Consider the following 20659-nt stretch of genomic DNA (forward strand, 5'->3'; position numbering starts at 1 on the left):
TTGGCTTCCTCCACCGACGTCAACTAGAGGCCTTCCTTCAATAGGCGAAGGCCAACCACCCTTTTACAGTTTCACTCCTTTTGACGGGCTTATGAGACAACCCTTACAGAAATTTTCTCTCCTCTCTTTACAACTTAGAACTTGGAAAAACAGAGGGAGAAGAACTTTTGGCCTTTACAACAATTTTGAGCTCTAAGAATCACAGAAAAGAATCAAGATTTCGGTGTTGAGTTGCTGCATTTTAGTGCTGAATGGGTGGGATATTTATAGGCCCCAACCCAGTTCAAATTTGGAGCTCAAAACTATCAATTCCCGGAATTCCGGGATCAGGCGGTTGCTCCTCCTGACTAGAGCGGTTGCACCGCCTAGCAGAGCTTGAAGACTGAGCCTCTGGGCAGTGCTACCTCCTGTCAGGGGCGGTTGCACCTCCTGACTAAGGCGGTTGCACCGCCTGGCAGAGCTCGAAGACTGAGCTCAAGCGGTGCCACCTCCTATCAGGGGAGGATGCACCTCCCAGTCTCGCTCAGAGACTGAGCCCCAGGCGGGGCCACCGCCTGGCTGGGGCGGTTGCACCTCCCAGTCTCGCTCGGAGACTGAGCCCAGGTGGTGCAACCTCCTGCCTTGGGTGGTTCAACCACTTGGCAGAAATCAAGGTCCGAATGGGTTGATCCATTCGGCCCGATTTGGGTTTTTCAAGGGCCCAATTGCCCCAAGATTAAGTTAATGGGATCACCTCCCATTTCCAACTTAATCAATGTGCTAACTATGATTTTTCCTAAGACATTTATTGCAGCTTGCTCCGATGCGTCAATCGCTTCTTCCGGCGAGCTTCCGGCGAACTTCCGTCGATCATCCGATGAACCCTCGGTGATGCTCCTGCGGACTTCCGGCAAACTCCTAGACTTGCGACGATTCACTTGGCGAGTTCCGATGAGCTTCTTTGGGAAGCTTATGGACTTCTCGGATTTGTTCCCGCAGAACTTCCGACGACTGTCCGAACTTCCGTCGAACTCTCGAACTCCCAACATGATCATTGTCTTGACTCCGGCGCAACTCCTACTGCATGTCTCACTTTCAACGTAGTAAATCCTACACACTTATCTCAACATATAGATTAGATAACAAATGACAATTGACTTCATCATCAAAATCCGAGATTCAACAATCTCCTCCTTTTTGATGATGACAATCAATTGATAATAGAGTTAACATTAACTCCCCCTGTCTATATACCATACTTGAGATAAGTCATTCTTGATTTCAAGACCTAAGAATTCAAGCGACATATTGATAGGTTAAATCATTTGAACTTATCAATACTCCCATCATGATTCCCATCATGATGTATCTCTCTGAAGATGATGTCAAGGCTTGACATTCATTTTCATAACAATTTTGAATGATGGTAATTGTAGCAATTCTTCATATTGTAAGATATCAACATGTAAAGCTGTGAAGTAAGATTTTGATATCATTACATGATGTACTCATTTCAAATATTTTAGCAAGTGTTGCATTTCTTCACATGGTAAGATATCAACTCAAGGCAAAATGCAATTTAATGCATGGCATCTGTTCATATATCTCTTGGTGATGCAAGCATGGCATAGTCATAGCATCAGTGTTTATAGCATCAATTCATATATTTCTCCCCCTTTGTCATCAATAAAAAGCATGGTAGATGTGATACCAGGAGAACAATATAAGCAAGTTATCAAGCATATAAAGGAAGGCATGATACGTAGATTGCTTTGAATACTTCTTCCTTTTTTTTTCTTGTTATAATCCATTGTGCATGAAGGAGGAAAGCCATTTGTGATTCCAGCTATTTGTGAGTTTACTTTGAGTCAAGATATGTGTTTGAAACAGCTTTTTGCAAGTAAAAATTATATCATCCATATTTCAAGATGGAATTCATAAGCAGGAATCATTTCATCAAATCCATTTCAAAAATATTTTTCATAAGAGTGTATGAGAAAATTTGATTTTTAGCATTCCAACTGTTAAGCGAATCCGAAAATGAGATGAACTCTTTCATGCATTCGGACAAGACTATGCTACAGATTTTCAAATACAATCATGAAGACAAAACATTTCAACACATGTTATGTAATGGCAATCAAGTGATTTGATCATTCAATAAATTCTGAAAAATAATTTTAACTAGTTTATCTATTCGGACACATCAACATTCCTAATTCTCTTCTTATGAAATCAAATTGTTCTTCATTTAGACGTTTTGTAAAAATGTCAGCTAGTTGATGTTTAGTATCAATGGCAATGACTTATCAACTGCATTAGTATATCACTTTTTCAACCTATATTTATCATGAAAATCAAGGCACAAGGTTTTCAAAATATTTAGTTAGTTTTAATGTAAAATCCGAGATAAACAACGATAGATGTTTATAACTCTGCATATGCTCAAAATATATCAAGTAACCATATCAAGGATCAAGGCAAAGCTCATCATGGTGAATAACATAAGGAGCTTATAATAACAATAGTTTATAATAACATAGGATTTGATCTTGTCGATGTTCAAGCCGTTCTTGTCTTTGTTCGAATCGGTCCATCCGAATCCCAATATCTTCGACAAATGATGTATGAGTTTGCTCAAATAGATGTGTTTCCTCAAAGGGACAGATCAGAGGAGATTGGGTACCCCTAAAGACTAGTGTTGATACCGGGGAGGGAAAAATGCAGAATGGATGTCGATAGAAAACCGATATAACAGTTGTTCAGATAGAAAATGTCACAAAAGGCAAGGAACGCACGTTTGAAGAAACTTCGATAAAACGATATATAGCTCACCACCAAGTTTAAAAATCAAAAGGGATACAGAAGATCACCACCCTAATGATAATAAACAAGGATACAGAACTGAAAGCGAAAGACTCACCACTCAAGGACGCATCCAAGAGATACAGAGTTCAAAAGAGCACTCCAAGAGAGCTTCTGCCAATATCCTCAGTTTTCTAAAAATCCTTTCTAAGTCCTAAACACCAAAATAAATACTAGTGCATGAAACAACCCTTCATGCATAGGGAATTTCGAAATTTAGTGTTTACAGCTTCTAACCAACTATTTTAATGCCCTCATTGGTAATGAAGAAATGTTCACAGCTGCCAACCAACTCCTTTCATGCATTCCTTTATCTTGAAGAAAAGCACATTGAAACAGCTTTAACTTTGTGCAGAGAATATGCTGATGAGCTGTCATTTTTTAGTGTGCTGAGATAAAGATTATGAGGCATCATTATTGACTGAAAAAGATACTAGATCATAATCAAGGCTCAAATAATCAGATTGTAGTAAATTAGACACTCCCGTGTCAATCTCCCCCGGTTGATTGAGACTTGTCCTCAAGTCTTCGTTTGATTCATCAACATGATTATAAAAAGGACTCAAATCAGCCACATTAAATGTTGGGGATACTCCGTAATTTTCAGGTAGCTCTATCTCATAAGCATTTCTGCCAATTCTCTTAAGCACCTTGAATGGACCATCAGCCTTTGGTTTCAATTTTCCAAATTTGCCCGGTGGAAACCTCTCCTTCCTTAGATGAATCCAGACCAAATCACCTGCATTAAACTCCACATGTTTTCTGTGTTTGTTGGCAGCATGCATGTACCTCTCATTTTGCTTCTCAATGGTTGCTTTCACACCCTCATGTAGCTTCTTTATCTGCTTAGCTCTTTCATCAGCATCTCCACTAAATTGCTTTGTTATAGAGTGAGGGATTAAGTCCAATGGACCAGCAGGATTAGCACCATAAACTACCTCAAAAGGACTCTTACCAATACTATGATGCATAGAACGATTGTAAGCAAACTCAATTTGTGGAAGAATGACATCCCATTGCTTAATATTCTTGCCAACATAGCTTCTAAGTAAATTTCCCAAGCTTCGGTTTGTTACCTCAGTTTGCCCATCGGTTTGTGGATGATGCGAGCTACTGAAATTCAAAGAAGTACCAAGCTTCCTCCAAAGAGTTCTCCAAAAATGACTAACAAATTTTGAATCTCGATCAGACACCATAGTTCTTGGAATACCATGCAATTTAACAATCTCCATAAAATATAAATCAGCAATATGAGATGCATCATTTGATTTGTTGCATGGAACAAAGTGAGACATTTTTGAAAATCTATCAACAACAACCTTGATAGAATCCTTGTTCCTTTGAGTTCTTGGCAGTCCCAAAACGAAATCAAGACTCACATCCTCCCATGGAGCATTTGGCACTGGCAATGGAGTGTACAACCCAGAATTTTGACTTATTGTTTTTGCCAAATGACATAATCGGCATTGCTTCACATGTCTATCCACATCTCTGAACATTTTAGGCCAGTAGAAATTTGATTGAACAAGAGCTAGAGTCTTGTCCCTACCGAAATGTCCTCCTAAAACACCACCATTTAGCTTCAGCTAGAATTACTTGTCTCAAAGAACAAGTTGGAACACATAAAGCATTTGCTCGAAAAAGAAAACCATCAAAGATTGAAAATTGTTGAAAGGAACCTGATTTGCAATTCTGCCATATCAAGCCAAAATCCACATCATTCTCATATAGATCTTTGAATGTTTCAAATCCAACCACTTTGACTTCCATTGCTGATAATAAAGAATGCTTTCTGCTCAATGCGTCAGCAACTACATTTTGAACACCAGATTTGTGCTTGATTGTAAAGTTGTAAGATTGTAAGAACTCCACCCAAGCTGCATGCCTCTTGTTTAGCTTGTGCTGATGATTAATTAACTTTAATGCCTCGTGATCAGAATATAGAACAAATGGCTTGGCGAGAAGATATTGACTCCAATGAGACAAAGCTCGATAAATCGCATAAAACTCCTTATCATAAGTAGAGTATTTCTTTCTTGTATCATTCAGCTTTTCACTAAAAAATGCAATGGGCCTTCCGTCTTGACTCAAAACAGCACCAATTCCCACATTAGATGCATCACATTCAACTTCAAACACATTATCAAAATTTGGTAGAACTAAGATAGGAGGCTCAGTAACCTTTCTTTTCAAAAGCTCAAAAGCATCGTTAGCCTCACTAGTCCATTTGAATTTGTCACATTTCAGACATTCGGTGATTGGAGCGACAATAGAGCTGAAACTCTTGATGAATCTTCTATAAAAAGATGTTAAGCCATGGAAACTCCTCACATCATGTAATGAAGCAGGTGTTGGCCAATTGAGAATAGCTTCCACCTTACTTTGATCCATCATGATTCCATCTTTTGAAACAACATACCCCAAAAACACCACACTAGAAGTAAAGAAATCACATTTGTTTAGATTAGCATAAAGTTTTTGCTGCCTCAAAATAAGAAAGATTTCTTTCAGATGACTCAAATGCTCCTCTTCACTCTTGCTGTACACCAATATATCGTCAAAATAAACGACAACAAATATTCCAATGAAGGGCTTAAGTATGTGATTCATAAATCTCATGAATGTGCTCGGAGCATTAGATAGTCCAAATGGCATAACCAACCATTCATATAAGCCTTCTCTAGTTTTAAACGTTGTTTTCCACTCATCTCCGGGCCTCATTCTTATTTGGTGATAGCCACTCCTCAAATCAATTTTTGAGAAAATACAAGCACCACACAATTGATCAAGTAAGTCATCTAACCTTGGAATAGGAAAGCGATAGTCCACTGTGATTTTGTTGATGGTGCGACTGTCCACGCACATTCTCCAAGAACCATCTTTCTTATGCACCAACAAAGCTGGAACTGCACAAGGACTCATGCTCTCCCGAATTAACCCCATTTTCACTAATTCATCAACTTGCCTTTGAAGTTCTTCATGTTCTTTAGGACTCATTCTGTACGCAGCCTTATTAGGTAGAACAGCCCCCGGAATAAGATCAATGTGATGTTGAATGTCTCTCAAAGGTGGAAGGCCATGTGGAATCTCTTCCGGTATAACATCTTGAAATTCTTCTAGGATTGGTTGCATGATTTTCGGTGTCTCCTTATGCTGTTCGTTCTCCTCTACTACCATTAGGGCCAAAATATGACCGCCCTTGTCTAATTCATGTCTGCATTCTCTATAAGAAATAAAAGCACTAACTTCCTTCTTTGGCGCACTGATTTCGGAAGGTTGTAATGGAGCTAAGATAATCTTCTTTTCATTCACTTTAAAAGAATAAATATGTTTATAACCATCATACAACACTCTTCTATCATAATGCCAAGGTCTTCCCAATAGTAAATGACAAGCATCCATAGGGGCAACATCACACCACACTTTATCTTTATAATACTTGCCAATAGAAAATGAAACTAAACATCTTTTAGTTACCTTGTTGTCATTTCCTTTTTGCAACCAACATAATTGGTATGGATGTGGATGAGGGATCGTATCCAACTTCAGCTTCTGCACCATCTCCAAAGAAACCACGTTCTCAAAACTGCCACTGTCGATGATCACCAAGCACACCTTGCCAAGAGAAGTGCATTTAGTGTGAAACACATTTTTTCTCACCCAAATTTCATCGTCGGCCACATATGACACTTGTAAACTACGTTGCAATACAATAGACAAACCATGATCAGCATAAGTAATATCTTCCTCATCATCATCGTATTTTGGTTCGTCGTCAGCTTCATCTTCGCCTCCATCACTATGATCTTCAACCAAAGTTACAATCCTCCTATTTGGACAATCCGAAGCAATATGCCCAAAACCATGACATTTGAAGCATTTTCGACCACTTGGGGTAGAAGAATTAGGTGTTTTTTTGTTGCCAAAAGACTCTTCACCCTTTTCTTGCACCTTCGATATCACCTTGCTTTGGACAGTAGGCTTGGAACTTCCTCCTTTTATGTAGCCTTCTTTTGAGCCATACCGAAAACTCTTTTCAAACTTCTGTTGTTTTTCAACTTTTAATGCCAGCTTGCTCACATCATTTAAAGACCAATATGGCTGTAGCTGAACAACTTTAGCAATCTCATACTTCAGACCTCCTAAGTATCTTGCAATTGTTTGCTCTTCCGGTTCCACAAGCTCTCCTTTTAACATCAAATTATCAAATTTTGCAGTGTACTCCTCCACACTAAGATCTTTTTGCTTGAAATCATGTATTTTGAGAAAGATCTCTTGTCTATAATTATCAGGTAAATATTTTCTCTTTAGCTCCCTTTTCATTTTCTCCCATGTAACGATCTTACTCTTCCCCTCACGTTCTCTTTGTTTCTTCAGATTTTCCCACCAAAAAGATGCATTCCGCCTGAGTTTGAGTGCCACAAGTTTGACCTTCTTTTGTTCTGGTGGTTCATGAAAATCGAAGATTCTTTCTACTGTATTAAGCCAATCGATAAAGTCATCAACATTTATTTTCCCTTCAAATTTTGGAATATCAAATCTGGGATTATATTTATTCTGCCACTCGTCTTGGACTTCATTTCTTCTCCGACATCTTCTTGACTCCCTTGGAAGATGAGGTGTTTCATCATCAGAAGTAAACTCTCGAGCTTCATTTTCATATTTGTTATGTCTACTCTGAAGTTCATCGATTATCTCATTTTTTTCTTGTAGGCTACGCAGCAATTTTCGTAGCTGCAGCCTCAACGACTCAGCGTCATCTTCGTGATCGCTACCTTCACCAACTACATCTTTTCCATTCCGCCTTGCCATGATCTCTTGCCTTTAGCTCTGATACCAAACTGATACCGGGGAGGGTAAAATGCAGAATGGATGTCGATAGAAAACCGATATAACAGTTGTTCAGATAGAAAATGTCATAAAAGGCAAGGAACGCACTTTTGAAGAAACTTCGATAAAACGATATATAGCTCACCACTAAGTTTAAAAATCAAAAGGGATACAGAAGATCACCACCCTAATGATAATAAACAAGGATACAGAACTGAAAGCGAAAGACTCACCACTCAAGGACGCATCCAAGAGATACAGAGTTCAAAAGAGCACTCCAAGAGAGCTTCTGCCAATATCCTCAGTTTTCTAAAAATCCTTTCTAAGTCCTAAACACCAAAATAAATACTAGTGCATGAAACAACCCTTCATGCATAGGGAATTTCAAAATTTAGTGTTTACAGCTTCTAACCAACTATTTTAATGCCCTCATTGGTAATGAAGAAATGTTCACAACTGCCAACCAACTCCTTTAATGCATTCCTTTATCTTAAAGAAAAGCACCTTGAAACAGCTTTAACTTTGTGCAGAGAATATGCTGATGAGCTGTCATTTTTTAGTGTGCTGAGATAAAGATTATGAGGCATCATTATTGACTGAAAAAGATACTAGATCATAATCAAGGCTCAAATAATCAGATTGTAGTAAATTAGACACTCCCGTGTCAAGTGTTTCCGGTTCTGGTTCAAGTTGAGGGGGATCGGTTCTTCTTGGCATTCTAACCCAGTTACCGTTTCTATAAAAACATCTTAATCGGTGAAGTAGATTTTTATTTATTATGCTAAATCTATCTACTTTTATTACTTCTTCTTCCGGTGGTATTAGAATATCGTAGGCTTTCATTATTCTAGTGATTATACCACCATATGGGAGCATCATGTCTTTCTTAGATAGTTCTAACATGTTTTGTTGGACAAGATATCCAAGACAGATGTCATGTCCTTTCATGATCAAATACATAGTTCCTAATTCTAATTGGCTTACGTCATCATGATGGTATTGTTTAGGGAGAATGATGCTAGTTAGGATATGATGAAGTACCTTAGTGTTTAGAGGCAGTAGATGTTCACAACTTTTAGGAACAAATGCTAAGTTGGGATTGGCAAAAATTGTTCCTAAGACTTCAACATATGTTGTTCCAACAGTTTCATCATCCCATGATCCTCTAAAGTAAAGTCCTCTACTTTTCATGGGAATGCCTATCATTTCGCAAATGAATTTATCCGTAATTGAGATGTGTTGTCCTAAAAGATAGGTAGACATTCTTTATTCTTCATCTATTTGTACGTTATTGTAAAACAATCTAACAAGTCTTGGATAGATGGGTTCGTTAATTTGTAATATAAGAAGTAGATCTAAGTTTGCAAACCATTGGATTGTCTCTAAGTCTCTTAGTTCATTTAAATCTACATATTTTCCCTTATTAACACTCCTAAGTTCGAAAGAGGAAAATTTTTCAACATGGTATTTTGAATCGAAAAGGGTGAGATCAAAATCTTCTACTAATCTCCTCTTTCCTTTGTCCCTTGAAGATCTTCTAGATCCCATAACTACTGCTGTTTAGAAGAATAGTGATGAGCAAGAGTAAATGAATCAAAAAATAGAGTTTAAGGGCTTTTTAGAGAATACCTTGACTACTCCGAAATGAGGGGTATTTGGGATGCTATGAGGGGTGAAATGGGGATGGAGGAGGCTTGGAGGAGTAGAGAGGGGAAGGGAGTGAGTTGGGGTCGGTTTCACCGCTAGCCCTAGCTTGGGTTAAAAAGGGCAGAGTTACGGGCGGTTGCACCTCTGGCTGTGTAATATCCCCCACTTTTAAAAATGTATTAATAAGGATTTATATGTAAATTGGGGGACCTATATGTAAATATAGAAATTACAAGGACTAAACTGCTAAGTTGCAAAAAGAAAAAAAAAAAGAAAAGGAAAAACCGAAAATTCGGTATTATCCCACCGCCTCCCACGCACTCTGTTTCTTTCCAGAAACAGAGAGAGCGGTGGGGCGTGAGGAGAAGAAGGAGAGTGGTTGAAGAAAAGAAGAAGAAGAGGGAAAAGAAGAGAGGAGGAAGAAGAGAGGAAGAAGAGGGAGAAGAGAAGAAGATGAAGAAGAAGAAGAAGAGGAGGTGGCTGCAGCGAGGGCTGCAGCGAGAAGCTGTGGGGCGTGGGGAGAAGAAGAGAGGAAGAAGAGGGAGAAGAGAAGAAGAAGAAGAAGAAGAAGAAGAAGAAGAAGAAGAGAGGAGGATAGCTGCGGCAAGGCTGCAGCGAGGAGGTGTGTGGCTTTGGGGAGGAAAAGGGAAGAGGAGAAGAAGAGAAGGAGAAGAAGAGGGAAAAGAGAGGCAGCTGCAGCAGCCAGGGCTGCAGCACCTCTGTTTCCACCTGCGGGAAACAGAGGAGAGGATGTGTGGGGCGTTGAGGATGAAAAGGGAAGAAGAAGAAGAAGAAGATAGCTGCGGCAAGGCTGCAGCGAGGAGATGTGTGGCCTTGGGGAGGAAAAGGGAAGAGGGGAAGAGGAGAAGAAGAAGAAGAGGAAGAGAAAGAGGTGTGATACCTCTGTTTCCTGCAGAGGAAACAGAGGAGAGGGTGTGTGTGACGCCGGGGAAGAAGGGGCTGCAGTTGCGGCGATGGCAGCTGCAGCTGGAAGAGAAGAAGAAGAGGAAGATGAGCAGGGGAGGAGGGAGAGGTTGCGGCCGTGGCTGCGGCCGCGACTGCAGCAGTTGCAGCGGGGAGAGAAGAAGAAGAGAGGAAGGAGAAGGAAGAGGAGAAGGGAAAGAAGTAGCTGCGGCTGCGGTTGTGGCAGCTGCAGCTATGGCAGGGAAAGAGGAAGAGAAAAAGGAAAGGAAGAAGAAGAGAAAGGGAAGGAGAGGAAGAAGAGAGGAAGAGGAGAAGGGGCTGCAGCTGCGGCGATGGCAGCTGCAGCTGTGGCAGGGAAAGAGAAAAAGGAAAGGAAGAAGAAGAGAAAGGGAAGGAGAGGAAGAAGAGAGGAAGAGGAGAAGGGGCTGCGGCTGCGATGATGGCAGCTGCAGCTGTGGCTGGGAAAGAAGAGAAGGAAAGGAAGAAGAAGAGAAAGGGAAGGAGAGGAAGAAGAGAGGAAGAGGAGAAGGGGTGGCAGCTGCGGCAGTGGCAGCTGCAGTTGGAAGAGGAGGAGGAAATAGAGCAGGGGAGGAAGAAGAGGCTGCGACGTTGAAATCAGTTTGTTGCAAACTCTGAGTGTGGTGGCTGCGGCCGTGGCTGCGACTCCGGCTGCGGCTACGACGTTGGCTGCGGTAGCTGCGGCAGCGGTGGTGGCTGCAGTAGCTACAGTAGCTGCTTTTGGGAAAGAGAAAGAGTAGGAACGATAGAAGGGAAGAAGGAAATAGTGCAGTGGAAGGGGGCTGCGGTTGTGACCGCAGTTGCGATTGTGGTAGCGGCAACGGCGGCGGCTATGGCAGCTGCGTTTGGGAAAGAAAAAGAAGGAATGAGAGTAAGAGAGAGCAGGTGACTGTGCCTCGATGTTCGACACGTGATGTAGTTACGAAGAAAGGAAGAAAACGGGAGCACAAAACGAAACAGAGAGAGGACACGGAGGAAAAGTAGAAAGATTGGACTGGCACCTTCCTTGGATATTCAGATCAAAATATTTGAAAGGCAAGTTTCCCACTTGTTTCGATCCTTTCTATTGCAAGTTTCCCACTTGTTTCGATCCTTTCTATTGCAAGTTTCCCACTTATTTCGATCCTTTCTATTGCAAGTTCCCTGATCGTTTCTCCTATAATTGCTCTGATATGTCTTATTGCAAGTATCCTGATCTTCCTCACTGCCATTTTTATCTCTACATTTGCTTTGAATATGAGGAACTTTGAATTGTTCTAGCCTTGCATTTGTTATATCTCCTGTTTAAACGTAACGATTCGAATCTGTGCAACTTTTGAGATTCTGACCTTTTGATACCGAGCTGCCTATAAGTCTTTGTTGGAAACTCTGATTTGTTCAAAACTGATTTCATTGGAAACTAGACTCGTAGACCTTTCTTTGATATATGGATTGAAAGATTTGGAATCCAAACACCTGCCCAGTTATCTGTTGAATCTGACATTATGAATTCTGCCAACAGAGATTTTGTTCTACGACACTTGCTTACCAAATTATTTGTAACTCTCTCTGTTGGACAGTTCAATTCCTATGAAGCCTGTCTTATCTGAAAGTATTATCCAATGATTATTTCTGAGTAAATTGGAGCACGATTGATAGTTTGAATCATTTGTTCAATGTGCCTCTTGCATTCTGCCAGAAATCGAGCTTTGGTCGATTTCTCATATTCTGGTTTCATTCCTTTGGAAGTTGATATCCTTTAGCTTTCTTATTCAATTGAGCTTTATATTACTGCTTTAAGTTCTTGTATACTCTTGTCCTTAAAATTATTGCATTCTTGAAAACCATTGTGGAACGTTTATGCTATATCGTATTGACCCATATAGGCACATGTGTATTCCATTGTTCCGCATTTGCTCCCGATATGTGCCTATTCCAGTTCATTCATTTTGACATTGAATTTATCTAACCTTCTTATTTGAATTGAGCTATATATGATTGTTTGGAATCCTTGAATGCTCTTGCTTTCATTTCGTTTCCAAATCTGAATACATTTGTGAGAGATTTGTTCCTTGCATCATATTTGACTCGTAAAGGCACATGTACGTTTGTTGTTCCGCGTGTGCTTCCGATATATGCTATTTATTGTTCGTACTGCCCTTTTGTACTCTGGTGTTTGTGGGATTGTCTGGACCTTTGCCAGAAATGGTAAAGGGTATGCGCTGATTTGCCCGCTTTGTGGGGTCCCGCTTTGTGGGATATTCTGGTATGCGCTTATTTGCCCGCTTTGTGGGGTCCCGCTTTGTGGGATATTGCTTAGAGCCTGCGATGCTCTGCCGGCCCCTTTGACTTCACCTAGACGTGGGTGGATGGAGCTCCCAGACGTGGGAGACTTTTGTCAGGTGGTCATTCAGAAATGGATGAATCACATTCTGACTGAGATCCCACTACACCTTCTGTATGATTGATATGATATCCAGAGCTTTGGTTATGTGTTTCTGTACATGCTTTGGATAAGATTGATATGTTTGCAACGTCAAAGACGACGTTTGAGCTTCTGTACGATATTTGTTTTCGATATGCTCTGAAATGCTTCATTCACTGATGATATGCTTCGAAATGTTCCATATGCCGTTGATATGCTCCGGAACATTTCATATGCCATTGATATGCTCCAATTACTCTGTGCTCCATTTGCTATGAACTGATATGTTCTGAAATGTCCTATCTACCATTGATATGTTCCAATTACTCTGTGCTCCATTTGCTATGAACTGATATGTTCTGAAATGTCCTATCTGCCATTGATATGTTCCAATTACTCTATGCCCCATTCGTTATTGATCAAATATGTTTTGAATGACATGATACGTATGATTTGGTATCTATTGAGATGGTATCCTTGAGAATTCTTGTATTCTGCCTTGCATTATGATACCTTACTCGTTTGAAACCGTTCCTTTTGTTCTGAATATGCTTTGTCACTTGCTGAGCCGTTTTTGGCTCACTCCGTTGTTATATAAATCTTTCAGGTCAGCTTGTCACTCTTCGAGATGTTTGATTTGGGCTGAGGCAGTGGATAGCTATTCAGAATAATGGGCAAGTCTGGTTGGTTATTACGATATTGTTGTATAAGTATGCCTTGTATGTAATGAAATGTTGTCGATGAACCGAAATGGATATACTGTGTCAAAGTGTTAGGAGATCTCTCTTATTTGGAATTTCTGAATGTTAAGCCTAATTTATAATGATATGAACTTGTGGTGAATAGTTGGAGTTCTGATTGTATAAATTATTTAGCTTGTGGATTCATAAATATTGTTCATGTTTGTCAAGTTGGCTTGGGTTGCCATAAATGTGAATTATTGAGTGATGTGATATATGATTATAAACTGCACAGGTTTTATGGATGTGAATATGAATAGAATGTTTTTCAGTGTCCTCAAACGTTAGTTTGGATCCTGGATTGGTCTGTGATGAAAAATTTTAAAAATCATGGATATTTTGAGGGGCGTGACAGAGGTGGTATCAGAGCATTGTTTGAGGATTACTGAAATATTTGATATGTTGACGTGCAAAATATATTGAGGTCTAATGAACTATAGTGATTGGTGGAAATTTTCTTTGCTGCATTTTAGGAATCTGGGATGATGAGGACATTGGTCCTCCTATATCATTTGTTTCTGATTAATTAAGGGGAATGAAAGGATTGATTGGGGATATTGAAATCAGAGTGGCGCAGCAGAAGCATGATGAACCTAATTTCATTGGTGGTAGAAAAATGGATGATGCAAATGGAGAAGATATTTGATATACAAAATTGTTCTGATACTCGAAAGATTTCTTTTGCCACGTTATATTGGAAGTAAAGACTTATTATTGACGGCAACAATGAAAAGAATTTTTGAGGATCAATGGCAAGAATGACAAGAACAAGTTTACCAATAAAAATATGATTGGAAATGAATCAGTAAGTAACAACAAGAGAGTCAAGACATTTGGATTTGAAATGGGAAGTCACCACAAAAGACTCAATCAGGTGTGAATTGCAAGTTAAATTAATTATGTTTGTGCGTGACTAGAGCCTATTTTGCTTATGGAAAGTTTGATCATAAAATAAAAGTTTGCCCTTTGAACAAGAAGAAAGAGTCACTGCCTCCTAAATCATCAGCCCATGTCAGAGTGTATGCTATCACTGAATATGATTCTAAGACTTCTGAATTAGTGGTCGAAGGTATTATGTATGTTTATGAAAGAATGTAAATATTTGTTTGAACATGGGTTCTATCTACGATTTGATTCGTAACATATTGCCTATCACTTGGGTATTCAACCTAGACCACTGTATTATGTGATATATGTAAGTACAATCATTGGAGATTCTTTGATAACGAACTTGAATCTGGTCCTCTTGTCTGGATTTTGTTGGAGAACTTGAACTTTTGCTGATTTAGTTCTCCTAGAGATTTGGAGTTATGATATTATACTTGGTATGCATTGGCTATCTTCTTATCATACCAGTATGGATTGGTATATAACAAATGATCACTTTTTGCATATTTGATCAACCGATCTTTTATTTTGAGAGTATTGGACATTATTTATCTCCTTGCCTAATGTATCCCAGGATGACTTGTTCGGATTACCTCCAAATGTGATTTTACTTTTGATTTGGTCCTTGGGACAATCCTAAAATCTAAGCCTCTCTACAGAAAGATATCATCTGAGTAAGTGGAATTGGAAAAGCAACTACAAGGATTATTAAATGAGGATTTTATTTGGCTAAATATTTTATCATGGGGTGCTCTGGTGTTAGTTAAAAAGATGGATGGAACATGGAGGCTTTGTATTGATTATGGATATTTGAATCAGGTGATCATCAAAAACGAGTATTTTCTGAAGTAACGATTTGCTTGATTAATTACAGGTGCGCAAGTATTTTTGAAAGATTGATTGAAGGTCGGGTTTACCATCTATTGAGAATCAAGAAGGAGAATATTTCAGTCACTCTTGGAAAATTGTGTAATTGTATTGAATTGATGAAATTATTTAAGAGTAGGAGGAGGAAATAAAGAAATCATAATCCTCATCTTTTCATCGATTGAGCTATGACCAATTTAGAGGACTAAATTTTCTTTTAAGGGGGGGAGAGTGTAATATCCCCCACTTTTAAAAATGTATTAATAAGGATTTATATGTAAATTGGGGGACCTATATGTAAATATAGAAATTACAAGGACTAAACTGCTAAGTTGCAAAAAGAAAAAAAAAAAGAAAAGGAAAAACCGAAAATTCGGTATTATCCCACCGCCTCCCACGCACTCTGTTTCTTTCCAGAAACAGAGAGAGCGGTGGGGCGTGAGGAGAAGAAGGAGAGTGGTTGAAGAAAAGAAGAAGAAGAGGGAAAAGAAGAGAGGAGGAAGAAGAGAGGAAGAAGAGGGAGAAGAGAAGAAGATGAAGAAGAAGAAGAAGAGGAGGTGGCTGCAGCGAGGGCTGCAGCGAGAAGCTGTGGGGCGTGGGGAGAAGAAGAGAGGAAGAAGAGGGAGAAGAGAAGAAGAAGAAGAAGAAGAAGAAGAAGAAGAAGAAGAGAGGAGGATAGCTGCGGCAAGGCTGCAGCGAGGAGGTGTGTGGCTTTGGGGAGGAAAAGGGAAGAGGAGAAGAAGAGAAGGAGAAGAAGAGGGAAAAGAGAGGCAGCTGCAGCAGCCAGGGCTGCAGCACCTCTGTTTCCACCTGCGGGAAACAGAGGAGAGGATGTGTGGGGCGTTGAGGATGAAAAGGGAAGAAGAAGAAGAAGAAGATAGCTGCGGCAAGGCTGCAGCGAGGAGATGTGTGGCCTTGGGGAGGAAAAGGGAAGAGGGGAAGAGGAGAAGAAGAAGAAGAGGAAGAGAAAGAGGTGTGATACCTCTGTTTCCTGCAGAGGAAACAGAGGAGAGGGTGTGTGTGACGCCGGGGAAGAAGGGGCTGCAGTTGCGGCGATGGCAGCTGCAGCTGGAAGAGAAGAAGAAGAGGAAGATGAGCAGGGGAGGAGGGAGAGGTTGCGGCCGTGGCTGCGGCCGCGACTGCAGCAGTTGCAGCGGGGAGAGAAGAAGAAGAGAGGAAGGAGAAGGAAGAGGAGAAGGGAAAGAAGTAGCTGCGGCTGCGGTTGTGGCAGCTGCAGCTATGGCAGGGAAAGAGGAAGAGAAAAAGGAAAGGAAGAAGAAGAGAAAGGGAAGGAGAGGAAGAAGAGAGGAAGAGGAGAAGGGGCTGCAGCTGCGGCGATGGCAGCTGCAGCTGTGGCAGGGAAAGAGAAAAAGGAAAGGAAGAAGAAGAGAAAGGGAAGGAGAGGAAGAAGAGAGGAAGAGGAGAAGGGGCTGCGGCTGCGATGATGGCAGCTGCAGCTGTGGCTGGGAAAGAAGAGAAGGAAAGGAAGAAGAAGAGAAAGGGAAGGAGAGGAAGAAGAGAGGAAGAGGAGAAGGGGTGGCAGCTGCGGCAGTGGCAGCTGCAGTTGGAAGAGGAGGAGGAAATAGAGCAGGGGAGGAAGAAGAGGCTGCGACGTTGAAATCAGTTTGTTGCAAACTCTGAGTGTGGTGGCTGCGGCCGTGGCTGCGACTCCGGCTGCGGCTACGACGTTGGCTGCGGTAGCTGCGGCAGCGGTGGTGGCTGCAGTAGCTACAGTAGCTGCTTTTGGGAAAGAGAAAGAGTAGGAACGATAGAAGGGAAGAAGGAAATAGTGCAGTGGAAGGGGGCTGCGGTTGTGACCGCAGTTGCGATTGTGGTAGCGGCAACGGCGGCGGCTGTGGCAGCTGCGTTTGGGAAAGAAAAAGAAGGAATGAGAGTAAGAGAGAGCAGGTGACTGTGCCTCGATGTTCGACACGTGATGTAGTTACGAAGAAAGGAAGAAAACGGGAGCACAAAACGAAACAGAGAGAGGACACGGAGGAAAAGTAGAAAGATTGGACTGGCACCTTCCTTGGATATTCAGATCAAAATATTTGAAAGGCAAGTTTCCCACTTGTTTCGATCCTTTCTATTGCAAGTTTCCCACTTGTTTCGATCCTTTCTATTGCAAGTTTCCCACTTATTTCGATCCTTTCTATTGCAAGTTCCCTGATCGTTTCTCCTATAATTGCTCTGATATGTCTTATTGCAAGTATCCTGATCTTCCTCACTGCCATTTTTATCTCTACATTTGCTTTGAATATGAGGAACTTTGAATTGTTCTAGCCTTGCATTTGTTATATCTCCTGTTTAAACGTAACGATTCGAATCTGTGCAACTTTTGAGATTCTGACCTTTTGATACCGAGCTGCCTATAAGTCTTTGTTGGAAACTCTGATTTGTTCAAAACTGATTTCATTGGAAACTAGACTCGTAGACCTTTCTTTGATATATGGATTGAAAGATTTGGAATCCAAACACCTGCCCAGTTATCTGTTGAATCTGACATTATGAATTCTGCCAACAGAGATTTTGTTCTACGACACTTGCTTACCAAATTATTTGTAACTCTCTCTGTTGGACAGTTCAATTCCTATGAAGCCTGTCTTATCTGAAAGTATTATCCAATGATTATTTCTGAGTAAATTGGAGCACGATTGATAGTTTGAATCATTTGTTCAATGTGCCTCTTGCATTCTGCCAGAAATCGAGCTTTGGTCGATTTCTCATATTCTGGTTTCATTCCTTTGGAAGTTGATATCCTTTAGCTTTCTTATTCAATTGAGCTTTATATTACTGCTTTAAGTTCTTGTATACTCTTGTCCTTAAAATTATTGCATTCTTGAAAACCATTGTGGAACGTTTATGCTATATCGTATTGACCCATATAGGCACATGTGTATTCCATTGTTCCGCATTTGCTCCCGATATGTGCCTATTCCAGTTCATTCATTTTGACATTGAATTTATCTAACCTTCTTATTTGAATTGAGCTATATATGATTGTTTGGAATCCTTGAATGCTCTTGCTTTCATTTCGTTTCCAAATCTGAATACATTTGTGAGAGATTTGTTCCTTGCATCATATTTGACTCGTAAAGGCACATGTACGTTTGTTGTTCCGCGTGTGCTTCCGATATATGCTATTTATTGTTCGTACTGCCCTTTTGTACTCTGGTGTTTGTGGGATTGTCTGGACCTTTGCCAGAAATGGTAAAGGGTATGCGCTGATTTGCCCGCTTTGTGGGGTCCCGCTTTGTGGGATATTCTGGTATGCGCTTATTTGCCCGCTTTGTGGGGTCCCGCTTTGTGGGATATTGCTTAGAGCCTGCGATGCTCTGCCGGCCCCTTTGACTTCACCTAGACGTGGGTGGATGGAGCTCCCAGACGTGGGAGACTTTTGTCAGGTGGTCATTCAGAAATGGATGAATCACATTCTGACTGAGATCCCACTACACCTTCTGTATGATTGATATGATATCCAGAGCTTTGGTTATGTGTTTCTGTACATGCTTTGGATAAGATTGATATGTTTGCAACGTCAAAGACGACGTTTGAGCTTCTGTACGATATTTGTTTTCGATATGCTCTGAAATGCTTCATTCACTGATGATATGCTTCGAAATGTTCCATATGCCGTTGATATGCTCCGGAACATTTCATATGCCATTGATATGCTCCAATTACTCTGTGCTCCATTTGCTATGAACTGATATGTTCTGAAATGTCCTATCTACCATTGATATGTTCCAATTACTCTGTGCTCCATTTGCTATGAACTGATATGTTCTGAAATGTCCTATCTGCCATTGATATGTTCCAATTACTCTATGCCCCATTCGTTATTGATCAAATATGTTTTGAATGACATGATACGTATGATTTGGTATCTATTGAGATGGTATCCTTGAGAATTCTTGTATTCTGCCTTGCATTATGATACCTTACTCGTTTGAAACCGTTCCTTTTGTTCTGAATATGCTTTGTCACTTGCTGAGCCGTTTTTGGCTCACTCCGTTGTTATATAAATCTTTCAGGTCAGCTTGTCACTCTTCGAGATGTTTGATTTGGGCTGAGGCAGTGGATAGCTATTCAGAATAATGGGCAAGTCTGGTTGGTTATTACGATATTGTTGTATAAGTATGCCTTGTATGTAATGAAATGTTGTCGATGAACCGAAATGGATATACTGTGTCAAAGTGTTAGGAGATCTCTCTTATTTGGAATTTCTGAATGTTAAGCCTAATTTATAATGATATGAACTTGTGGTGAATAGTTGGAGTTCTGATTGTATAAATTATTTAGCTTGTGGATTCATAAATATTGTTCATGTTTGTCAAGTTGGCTTGGGTTGCCATAAATGTGAATTATTGAGTGATGTGATATATGATTAAAAACTGCACAGGTTTTATGGATGTGAATATGAATAGAATGTTTTTCAGTGTCCTCAAACGTTAGTTTGGATCCTGGATTGGTCTGTGATGAAAAATTTTAAAAATCATGGATATTTTGAGGGGCGTGACAGGCTGGAGCGGTGCAACCGCTTGCAACGCGTGACAGCTGGAGGTGCTACCTCCAGCTGGGGTGGTGCCACCGCCTGCAGGAGGTGAGCACTTGTTCTGATCCCAGTGTAATCTGATTTGAGAGTTTTTGTCTTGAGAAGAATTTTCATTCAGAGCAATCAACTTTACTTACGTAATTACATAAGAGTTTTCATTTTAAGACAAGAACTTTTGCACGATCAAGATAAATCTTTTAACGTGCATACTCTCAATGTCGTACACATGTTTGTGACAGTTTGTTCAAGTTGGTAAGCCTTGCAAGTTTATGATAGACTTAGTCAGTTCATGATACAGAGTTGGGTTCGAAAGTTATGAACGAATGAAGTTGATGGGTTCAAAAATCTAGAGGATATGTGAATTGAGAATCATACGTTTCTAATTTTGAAAAGTCAAATAGGATTGTATCTAAATCGCATTTGTGATTTATAATCTCCATCTGTTATTTAGGCTAGAGAGCATTGCGAGTTCCTTTTTGGATCTTGGGTCATGAATATCGAGAATCCAAGGAGCAGAATATTATTTCTTGCTCCAGCTTAATATATATATATATATATATATATATATATATATATATATATATATATATATATATATATATTTTTTTAATTTAATATTTTTGCAGGAAAGGATGATTTTTAGGTACCCATTTGCTTTTGGGTGCCTCACAAATGGATCTACATTGTCTATCATGTTGCATAGAATTTATCATGGTTCCTTTAGGAACCCAAATCAATTTGTTTGGACTAATTTTCTTGAATGGACAATAATGCGTCTTGTGTCCAAATTTGCAACAAAAGTTACGTTTGTTTTGGTGTCGAACATGTAAGATGGGGCATTTTATGAAGGTGGTTGGATTTTGGTGAGAACCTCTCACAAATCCAATTCAACTTCTTTTGGGAACATGACCCTTGTTTGCAAGGATCATGTTCAATGACTTG

The 20659-nt window shown here is 40.1% G+C and overlaps 1 protein-coding gene across 1 annotated transcript; it reads left to right on the forward strand.

The window, feature by feature from the left end:
• The first annotated feature begins 9477 nt into the window (after positions 1-9477).
• On the forward strand, positions 9478-19432 carry LOC135626206 (vicilin-like seed storage protein At2g18540). The gene is made up of 3 exons (XM_065131350.1): positions 9478-11298; positions 13275-17220; positions 19197-19432. The coding sequence occupies exon 1, from the start codon at positions 9775-9777 to the stop codon at positions 10879-10881; it is 1107 nt and encodes a 368-aa protein (XP_064987422.1). The 5' UTR covers positions 9478-9774; the 3' UTR covers positions 10882-11298; positions 13275-17220; positions 19197-19432.
• The last annotated feature ends 1227 nt before the right edge of the window (positions 19433-20659 follow it).

This window comes from Musa acuminata, chromosome BXJ2-11, assembly GCF_036884655.1.
Source record: "Musa acuminata AAA Group cultivar baxijiao chromosome BXJ2-11, Cavendish_Baxijiao_AAA, whole genome shotgun sequence".
In the NCBI taxonomy this organism is placed as follows: Eukaryota; Viridiplantae; Streptophyta; class Magnoliopsida; order Zingiberales; family Musaceae; genus Musa; species Musa acuminata.